Below are 10,841 nucleotides of genomic sequence, written 5' to 3' on the forward strand. Positions count from 1 at the left end.
TGGTCTCTCCGCACGTACCTTCAGAGCCCTGCGCGGGCTGTAAGTGCAAAAGTCATGGCAGTGGGATATACTGTGTACAGGCACCTAAGGAAGAGACAGACTGTCCCTGAATAGGCCCTGACATGCACTGCCCGAGTGCTGTGGACTGAGACATACGATGAGACCAAGAAAAAAGGGTCTCAGTTACCTGTCCTGGGACCTGACCGTACTGTAATACTGGGCCTGAGGCAGCATGCATCCTGCTCTTAGCTGCTTCAAACGGGCTGGTCTAGTTGCTTCTCAGAAGCGTGTTTTCCATTAAGCAGCTCTACATGAGTTTTTGTGTCAATGAAGGTAATGTGGAAAAACAAATTAGAAAATTTAGAAAAGATGAGATCCAGACATTTAATATTTTAAAGAAATCTACACAATGGAAATAACTGCAGCTTAAAGTACATGTTTTTTTTCTTAGCACTACCATTCTTGTAAATGGAAAAAAATAGTCCTCTCACCTTATTATTACTATGGTCAAAGCCAGCAGCATCCAGAAAGCAAATGTTCTCAATGATAATCCAACAAAAATAACCACTGGTTCTCTGGTGTGTTGTCTGGATTGCGTGGTCTCTCTAACTCAGACTGTGTGCACCTTGCCAAACACTGGTGGCACTCAGGACCACGACAAAACAGGATCCATTCTTACGTGGGACAAGTGAAGCTCCCCCGTGTTGCCCTGCTCCTTTAAAGCTTGTGTCACTGTAGACTCAGAATATGCCACAAATACCCCTCCCTCAACAGCCTGTGCTCCCTTGCAGATTTTAACTAGCTCAGCAACATCAGTAATTCTACTGGACTTGAGTCACCTTGCCCAAAAAGCCAAACAACAACAAAAGGGAGGTACGTCCTAGCTGAATTCAGTTCAAGTTTCGGCATACCTCTTCTGTCCCCAAGTCTGTTTGCCCCCTTCAAATGTCAAGAGAAATGAAAGAATATATAATCTAGTATTTTTAATTTTATGTACAGGAATATAACATTATGGCAACTTTGTACATGAAATACAGTATTTAAACATGAAAATCAGCTAGGTAAGAATTTACATTAGCAATGAAACTGCTTCATGTGCAGCCCAGTTAATACTCAGTTTAGATTTGTACTTTATTGGGGAGAGATTTTATTAGTTTACAATCATAGAAACATAAACATTTAAAACAAGACTCTATAAAATAATTTACAGAAACCCTACCATCTACAGTGAGAGAAAGGGTGTACATCTGTGAGCTTTGTGTGTGAGGAACAAGGTGGACGAATGATGTATGTCAGCCTTTGAAGTATAAAATGATTCAGAAGCAGTTCATGCAATATGGAAGCAAAGGAGCACCACTTCCTTTGAGGTTTCCTGCTACCTTGGATATCTACTGAGCATCACATGTGGGTCACTGGACACATGATAATAGCACTGGAGAGCCCCAGCCTCAGTTCCTCCAAACAATTACTTATGTAAACATAAATACACAAGTTGATATTTTTTCTACACAGTACAAGTACAGGTCACAACTTCTCAGCTGTGCAAGTAGTCAATCTGTATACTTGGAAGTAGCATAATGTTCAGACCAGAGTTCCATATTTTCCTGTGTACAGGGGCACTAACAGAACTTCCTCATTTTCACCAGTTTGCTCTGGTATTTCACGGAGTGCCCACCATGCCCTATCACATAAACATCCAGCAAGTAGGACTTGCCAGGCTGCAGGCCTCTGACTGTCTCTGTGGTTACTGCTTTCTGGATGTTCTGGCTGTGGAAGTACTTACAGAGAACCTTTTCCGATTTCTTCCTCGTATCTGGGCCCAAGCACTGGTTCTGCTCTCTTCTCTTCTGCTCTTCGTTGTAACTGTCATCCACTTCCCTTTTATAGATGCAGAACTTGTTCCTCTCCTGAGTGCCCAGCCACGCCACTGTGACTGAAGAACACGTACGGAGTTTGTCAAAGGCTTTGACTCGTGTATCTTCAGGAAGAGAAGGAAATGACTGCTTGTTAGGCCTTGTTGTAGCCAGGACCTTCAGCATAGAAGCACCTTTTTTGCTTCCTTTTAGCCTAATCAGATATTTGGCTTTTGCTTTTCCCCGAAGCTGGAACTGCCGCACGCCTTCCACGTTCTGAGACAAGAGAAGTTTTCCATCTCTTCTAACCTGGACCTGAACGGCATCCAGGCATGAATGAACGGAGAAGGTGACTTTCTGGTGAGAAGAAACAGGAGCAAACCGTAGAAATTTGGCTCCCTTCCTCTTGATGAACACATCTGTAACTTTGCCGTCCTTCAGTTCGACTGTTTTCTGTTTAGCCTCCTCCTTCGTTCGGGCAAAGGTGCCTATGTATGCGGTGCTCGTGTTAGTGTTGGTATTTACTGCAAACATGTCAAAGTAGTACTGTGTGTCGGGCTTCAGGTCAGACACTGTGAAGATGTTCTTGTTCCCAATACAAACTTTATGGAGGTCAACTCTCGGCTTCGAGGGTGTTTGGCGCCCAAACTTTGATGACGATTTTAGGAAACTGCGGTCTTTGCCAGAGTTGTTGTCTGAGGGGAAGCCAAAATGGGCGAAGTCAAATGGACTGAAATCCAGACCTGGTTTTGGAGCCATCATAAAGGCATCATCAGAACTGAGCTTAGCTTCAACAGCACAGAGGCTTTTGAAGTTGTGTTCTTTATTGATGACTATGCAGTACTGAATGGGCTGTTTCAGTAAGGACGCAGTCGGACTTGGCTTCCACGCCAGTGTCACTGTTGTACGTCCCAGAGAAGTGACATCAATTCTGGGATCATAAGGTAATTCAGGATAAGGTTGGTCCGATTCCGGAGTAGTGGTTGCATAAACTTTAAAATGTGTATCTTTCTCTGTCGACAGCAGATCTAGTTGGTATAAACCAGACGGGGAACTAGAGGACACAAAGTACTCAACATCATTGCCTTTGTAAGAGAACAGCTCTGTGCCTTCCTCATTAGTAATCTGTTGTTTCTGTTGCTCGAGAGGCTCTGGTTCACCTAGATTAGAAGCAAAGAAAAACAGTAGAGACACAAGCTGTGAATATGAGAAAATAAAACTCTAACAGACACTTCTACATAAAATACAAAAGTGAGATGAAAAAGGAAAGTTTTATCTTCTGAGGATGATATAATCAATACGTCTGTCAAATCAGAGAGGGAAATCAGTTTGGCACTCAGGTTAAAACCAAATGCCATGGAAATTGCACCTGACCACTACTAACGGAGTGGCAGAGTCTTGTGAATAGTAGCTAATACCTTCCACTAGAGTACCACTACCTTCAAGCACGCAATGTGCAGTTCCCAGGGGGAACTGGCTCCACTACCCGTTTCTGGACTTGCCAAAATTTTGTGCCCGAATACAGCAGAGGCCAAAGGTGCGTACACACAATGTGGCGTGGAGGACATTTCAGCACTTGTGTGAGAGGGTCTGGAAACCAAAGACCTTTTCTCTCTCAAGTAGCAGTTATATGGCTATTTCCATATAAGCTCCATCTCTACAGACAAGTACCTTCCAAGGGGTGAGCTCAGCCCTGCTGCAATGCCAGCCCTGTCTCTCCAGCTCTTATCTTGTGTGCACAGCTCATAGCAAAGCCCCCACAAAACCAAGTTACTCTGGGCAAACAGAGTTTGTTGTGGCAGCGTCCAGTGCACTCTGTAACTATAAACTCAGCTTTTACTTCTACTTTTTTACAGCCCTTTTCCTTGTCAGGTTTGAGGGGCTTCAAATCCTTGAGAAAAGCACGTCTCCAAGGTTCAAGGGAAGCTGTCAATGTTTAGTTACCTGAACCTTCTCCACTGGCTTCCTCAGGGAGCTCTTGCACACTTAGTTTCCACTCCAGAGGAGCATCGCATGGTGTTACTGTCACTGCTAAGGGAGTGTTGTCCTCTTCAACCACAAAGAAATACCTAGAGGAAGGTTAACAGACCCATATGTCAGTAAATCCTAAACACAGCCAACTGGCAGGGACTGACTTGATATGATTGAGTTTGATCTTAATAGGGCAACAGAGACAAAAGTGTTACTTATAGGCAAGCATGCGCAGAGGGAATGTGGACAGGCTGGTGGGCAAGAGCTAAGGAGGCGAGGGGAGTCCCCCCACGAACATGTTGGTACGCAGCAGAGGAGTCTCTGGCCTCTTGCCCTCCCCTCTGTCAGCTTCATGTTTTATACCTACGCTAACTATACACAGTACAAAGCTATAAATGAGGGAAACAGGATCTGTCCTGGAATTTACGGATATGCTGTTCCAAGGAGGACACACATTCTATGCTATGTCAGGTAAGGGCCCTAGAAGATACATACATTCATTCCACTGTCCTCCTGCATCCCCCCAAGCACTACCTGTTGGTTATCGTAAGGTGTTTCTCAGCGATGAAGGCTGAAGGATGTGTGTGACAGGAGGAGGAAGGTGGCAATGCTGCTTTTCCCTGAACTCTTTGGAGCCTCAGGTTCCTTCCCAGTCTAACCTCAGTATTTTCTGACCCTTAGGGTCGAGGCTGGGAAGTGGGGAGTTCAGACCAGACTGGCTTACATTGCTTCTTTAAAGCACAATATGAAATAATGAAGAGAGACAAGTGTGGTGGGGTAAGCCTGTAGTTTCTAATTTCCTTCCCGCTCCCTTTGCCTCCAGACATGGTTAGTGACCCCACTTCAGGGAATTCCTGCGGTCTGTGGGAGCGCTGGGCTTATCCCAGAAATCAAATAAATCTGGGGAGGCCAGACTGGGATGGAAGCTTGCATAGTTAGTTATTTCACCAGACAGAAGACTGGCATTTATGTTTTTCTGGTTTGGGTCCAATTTTTATTTCAAAACACCCAGCAACTAAAGCTAGTATCTTCAAAGTACAACTTCCTTCCTTGGGCCAGACAGAAATACCTTTTGGGGGTGTCTCGGAAGAGGTAACTGCTAATTTCAGCTCCATCTGGGATGACGGATGAATCATGGAAAAATGCCTTGTCCCGGATCTGCATTTGGAAGAGCTCTTCATCTCTGGTAGGTAACTTCTGGGGCCTGGAGCCGAGCGGCAGCAGCAGCAGGAGCAGCGGGCAGCGCAGCAGGAGCATCCTACAGCAACAACAGGGAGTCCCACCTGAGAAGGGCAGCACCACGTGCAGCAGGAGCTGCCACCAGCTTGTCCCACGCTGGTGGGTGAGACCATGGTGAAGCACCGGGTTATTTGTGACCTGCGGGTGCTGAGTCAGCTAGCTGCAAACTGGTGAGGCCCTTGTGGGCTGATACACTGCTGAAACCCATAACAACATCGCATGTGCTTTATGTTTCGCAGGCACCTTCCCTGTGGAGCCATACAAGCACTAGGAACACAGACCGTAAGGACCAAGCTTGCATTGTCACAGCACTTGGATCAACTATGTAGATAAGATTCTTCCATCTCGAACTGTAACCAAACACAAGCCCGCGCACCGCTTTCACATTGGGATCGCTCACTCTCCTTAACAAAGAACAAAAGCCTTCCACATGCTTTGATAGCACTACAGTTTGATGTTTTGCCACGCCAAAACCAAAGCTCACTGGACATGGGAGCAGGAGTAAGCACCGAGCAGATGGAGGGTGTATCAGCTCCACTTTCCTTAGGAACTTTTGGTTGGGCTTCCAACAGTCCTTTGAAAAGTAAATATTTCCAGTGAAATTGTTCTTCATAAAAACAGTGAGTAGGAAAACATGTGATATAAACCCACACATATTCAAAGCACATTGGTATTAGCATGCAATTCAGCAGGGCTTAATCCTCAAGCCTGATGGGAATTGCAAAACACAAAAGCAGAGAATCCCTAACAAATTAGGCATAATAATTCATAATCTCAGCCTTTCATTATTATGTCTACAACTAGGTCAGTAATAACTACCCTAACATACAGTGGGACAGCCTGGAAATCTCCTTTCAATACAGTAGATGATCTCATATCTAATGGCTCTGGTATGGGGGGGAGGAGGTGGTAAAGGGGAAACAAAGCCCATTTCTAGCACAAGTACAGTGAGTTTAAATTGCTAAATGACAGCATTTTTTAAAATTGGGGAAAAAAAATAAAGAGATTAGAGCATTACCTGAACTGTGTTAGCCACTGGCTGCGGAGAGAAGCACGATAAAAACCTCGCAGTAACTGTAAGCCATTAAGTGACACGTACTGAACACTCCCTTGCTGGGATGCAATTTTATCTTCACCTCCTTTCGCTCATGCCATCCCTCACACCAAGGACTGCTGTGCCTTCCTCAGCTTTCTCCCTCCCTGGCCCACCGCATATTCCTATATTTGGAGCCAGATCCTGCCCTCCCTGAGTGGAAAACCACTGGAAAGATGAAAGCAAAAGCTTGAGGTTCACCTGGCAGAGTTTGCCCCACGGTCACATCCCAGATCAGCACGGAGGCCATGGAGGAGCTCCGTACCCCCTGCAGGAGCACGAGTGGCAAGTGTGCCAGGGAGCCCTGCCGCTAGCTTGCCGGTCGATGGCCCCGCCGCCTTGCAGGGAAGCCCTGCCTCTGCCACAGCTGCCAAAAGTTGTTTTGCAGTTAGAGAAGGCTGCACCCTTATTTATACAGCGATAACCTGGTGACAGCAACACACGGCCACAGTTCCCTGTTTGCATGGCTTGTAATGCTGCATCTCCTGTACTCACGGGTCTCAAACTGTGTGCTTCGTTACTGTTTGGGGTGCTTTAATAACAGGTCACTGCAGTGCTCTGCCTTACAGAAGAGAAAGGAGAAAAGGGCTTTACCTAAGACATGCGATTGCTACTTCTAGTTAAATCTTGATTTAACAGAGTGTTAGTCAAAATTTATCCCAACCAGGTCCTGACTTAGCTTTTGATGACAACAGACATATTTCCTCAAATTCAGACTGAAGTGTTGATACTTATCAGCAAAGTTGCTGACATTTGACCTTTGGGAGCAAGGCTCGTAAGTCAAAATACTTGCTGACTTGAGTCACCAAAGTCAGCAGAAACCTCCTCTCACACAGCACAGGACAAGTTCCGTGTGCTCTAACACGCTGTTTATTGATTTTTCAAGTATTATTGTTGGCTAACAGGGAAGAAATTCTTTCCAACTTAATCACGACAGTTACAGCAGATTATTTGGTTAGGTACGAAACTCTGACACTTTCTGCAGACAGAGTCCTCCGCATGAACCTCTCGAAATTGCAGCCTTGTGTATTCCCACAGACAGTTCCAATGCAATGTAACCTCTGTTAAAATAAATGATTTTTGATTAGGGGAGGACCCAGGCTGAGCTTCACTTCTCCAGTAATTCCACTAGCTAATTCACTTGAAAAACTCCTGTAGACAGTGTTTCTGTCCCTGTTAATGGCGGCAGCACAGAGAAAAGGTACAGATTTGTCCCCGGTTTCTTCATCGAATTGTAAAAGCATTTTGGCTTAAAAATAACTACAAAAGACTCATTAAGGTTAGTTCTGTGATCCCTGCCCAGCCTGGGCAGGCTACACTGGCCCATCCCACCCATGAAATCACTTGCAAAGTTGACAGCTGTTACTGAAAAAGAAAACTTTTATAATCCTTGATCCTTTACAAATGAATAGGATTTTGAGTGCTTTCATTTTCATACATCCAAACCTTGGCGGCTTAAAATAGCCCCAATTTTCATGCACAACACTTCCAAAAGTGGGACACCTCAACAGCAAAGAGGCACCCAAAACTCACTCACAGTTTCTGGGAAACATGCTGTCAGTGCTACACTGTCCTTTCACACCAGTTAATAAAGAGATTTATTTTTTGCAGCACGGTCATTATAATCTGGTGGTTTTAAGCTAAATCCTTTATAGCTCGCTCATGCAAAACACCAAGGGGAAAGCAAAACACTCATCTATTTGTCCCCTGTTTCTTTCTGGGCAAGTTCAGCTCTGGGCAGTGACTTCAACAGTCTCGCTCAGCAAATGCACTTGCTACCTGTGAGCACATGAATTGATGCTCTCCCACCCACCCTCAAACTTCCAACAGTGTTCTTGTCTCTGTGTGCCATTCCCCGAGACACTTCATTTTTAGAAGCCAGGTACAAGCTGAGGCCTAAGTGCTGCACTGTGAAGCCGTACCAATTACATGAAATATGTTGTGTGATTTTTTATTTCTCCAGGCTGTGCCACCTCCTAAATGCCATTTATTCCCTTTTCTACAAGTTCGTCTTGTTTTCTTTTCTTTTAAACTCTGAGTCAATATTTTATTGATATATTCCTACTGGAGGATTTGCCTGCTGTTTATCACTGAATTTAAGTGAGTGCCAAAATAAACAGTTCTAAGTGAAACAACAAGCACCGTTTTCCTTCTCCAGGATTACAAAACTGCCCTCTAATGGCCCAGTTTTACCTCTCACTTTTTCCCCAAATTCTACCCAAACTGAGCGTGGCGGGTGGCCAGAGTTCCCTTTTGTTTTGGCCTGGAAGGTGGCAATCCTGTCCCCAGGGGAGCAGCCCCCAGCCTTCACAAACACTCCAGTAGCAAGAGCTACACCTTGGAAGAGTACTTGGAAGTACTTAATGAACCTGTATGTATTGTTCTAAATAGATCGACACGTGAGAAAAGCATGTTGTACATTTGGAATAGGATATAAATTATTGTAAACACCTCACGATTTACCACCTTGCCAGAGGGTTGGGTTTGGTCTTTTTTCCCTTCAAAAAGTATAAACGAACAGAAGCAGCAGTCTGGATATTTTATAAATCTAAGCTATAAGCACATGCATGAAAATTATCATTACACTGGAGCACAGATTTGATGATGATGATTACAATTTATTCCTATCTTTCTCGTGGTTTCCACTTGGGCAGTGAGCCTTACCCAGCCTTTCCAAAATCCCATCTACACAAGCCTTCTGCCCAGCCTTTAAGATCTTTGCGTAACAAACTTCATTTCTATGAAAGGCTCATTGATAATATCTAGATAAACTGCAATTATAAGCAGAAGTGGAGAGGATAATGGAATTTGCACCTGGCTTATGTTCCCAGTCTGGGACAAATTAGCTGGAGCTGCGGCAGCACCCCACAGGATCTCCCCGCAGGCTGTGGGATCAGCAGGACGGGCACAACCTCAACCAAAGCCAAAACCAGGTGGCCTCAGGGGCAGACAAATCATCTCATTTTTTATTTCACAGAGCAAGCCCACAGCATTTTCTGTCTGCCCCAAGCAAGACTTTTTTCCAGCAAAATATAGCAGTTGTGCAGGATGTACCCCATGAGGTATTGGAGGCTCCCTAATTACATCCCACCACAGAACTCACCCAAGCAAGCCAAGAATCCCTTTGGTTTGGGATCAAAGTAGCTGTGTCCTCCTGCTCAGATTTCATTGTGCATTTACTGCCAGGAAGGCTCAATGTCACCAGATACACCTACACTCCACCAACAGACAGCAAGAGCACTGGCTTCGCCACATGCAGCGCTGGTGCTAGCAGCAAGTCAGCCTCAAGCGCCTCGTTCTAGGTAAATCATTTGCCTTCCTTCTTAACTGTCTGCAGGTCACAGAGACCTGTACAGGATTTACAATAACAGAACAGAAATATCAGTGTTTACCTGAAGCAAATGCATCTGGAAGAAATAAACCCTAATGTTTAATTACAGAGAGTGAAAAGTGCAGGACTGTAATTTAGCAAGGATAATTTCAAGGTACTGCCTGCCACAGTGCTTTTGCCTTGCATTTTTTGCCTTTTTAGCGTACGGATGGTTCACTTTTTTCCATCCTCACGTCCTATTTTTGTGTGTTGAGTTGGTTGGTTTTTTTGTTTACATTACCCATGCTGCTTCTCATAATAAATCTGTAGATTTATTGATGTGATTTAAGTCCAGCTTCAGAAATAAAAGGGCATTGTGTGACTTCTTCGACTTACTATAGGAACACTGCAAGCAAAAAGGCTGTGAGCTTTTCCATTATAAACCTCATTTCCAGAGATACATAACACAAATAAATGCACCTCAGCACACAGAGTTATCACCTCAGCACCAGAGGAGTTTAAAAGTGTGTACCAATTCCAACTGTAACACAATTAGTTATTTTTAATGTGCAAACAAGGCAAAACAACGCCTTTGAAATTTTACGTACTTACTGAGAGCTGCTCACTTTGGTTGTTTACGGGGAGACCAAAGGGGAAAAGGGAAGGACTGGTATTTAATACTTACTATTCCCTAAAGGATCTGGGAAATGTTTGGTATGCTTTTCATCTGGATTTTTGGGTTGGTTTTTCTTTTTAAAAGCACTCTTGAAAACTTATTGTCTGGTCCTGCCTCGTGCGTGGGGAAAAGCATGGGCCACGCAGGGCTGCGGGAGCCTCACCAGGAGCTTGTCCACTGCAGCCCCAGCCATCCCCTCCAGTGGTGGCATGTGCCAGCCTAAGGCCTTTCCCTAAGGAACAGGGTGGGATGAAGAGCACAGCCCCCACAGGGACACAGCAGCACTGTCTCCATGGCTTTTAAAGAGAAATACCTGGCTTGACATGGCAGCTCCTGTTGACAGGAGCGGCTGCAACTGGGAGGGCAGGAACATTTACAGACCTGTAATCCATGGATTAAAGCTCCTCAAGTACGCACGGACGTGATGGTTTATAATGGTGCCTTTGAAGCATTTAGGGTCCACCGTGTCAATAATCTGTGGATTAATCAACAGCCTCTTGCAATTCCAGTTCAACCCGCAGTTCTCCTCTGCTGGAAGTATTGTTTTAGCAAAACAAACCATAGTAGCATGGGGAAAATATCTAACTATGTAAAAATAAGAAGGTATGAAGAAATAAGGGCACATTCCCACCAAATCTTAATGAGCAACAGTGGCAACAAACTACAATTTAGGGGCGAGGTTAACTCCAAGGGAGTAAC

General features: G+C 44.7%; 1 protein-coding gene across 1 annotated transcript; it reads right to left on the bottom strand.

Annotated features, from left to right (window-relative positions):
• Positions 1 to 968: 968 nt before the first annotated feature.
• On the bottom strand, positions 969 to 5,081 carry NDNF (neuron-derived neurotrophic factor). Its single transcript, XM_010021914.1, has 3 exons — positions 4,894 to 5,081; positions 3,798 to 3,922; positions 969 to 3,013 (listed from the first exon to the last, which is right to left on the bottom strand). Exons 1-3 carry the CDS (start codon positions 5,079 to 5,081, stop codon positions 1,620 to 1,622), a joined length of 1,707 nt encoding a protein of 568 aa, XP_010020216.1. The 3' UTR covers positions 969 to 1,619.
• Between the last annotated feature and the right edge of the window lie 5,760 nt (positions 5,082 to 10,841).

The sequence above is a fragment of the Nestor notabilis genome, unplaced genomic scaffold (assembly GCF_000696875.1).
Source record: "Nestor notabilis isolate BGI_N333 unplaced genomic scaffold, ASM69687v1 scaffold17139, whole genome shotgun sequence".
Classification (NCBI taxonomy): Eukaryota; Metazoa; Chordata; class Aves; order Psittaciformes; family Psittacidae; genus Nestor; species Nestor notabilis.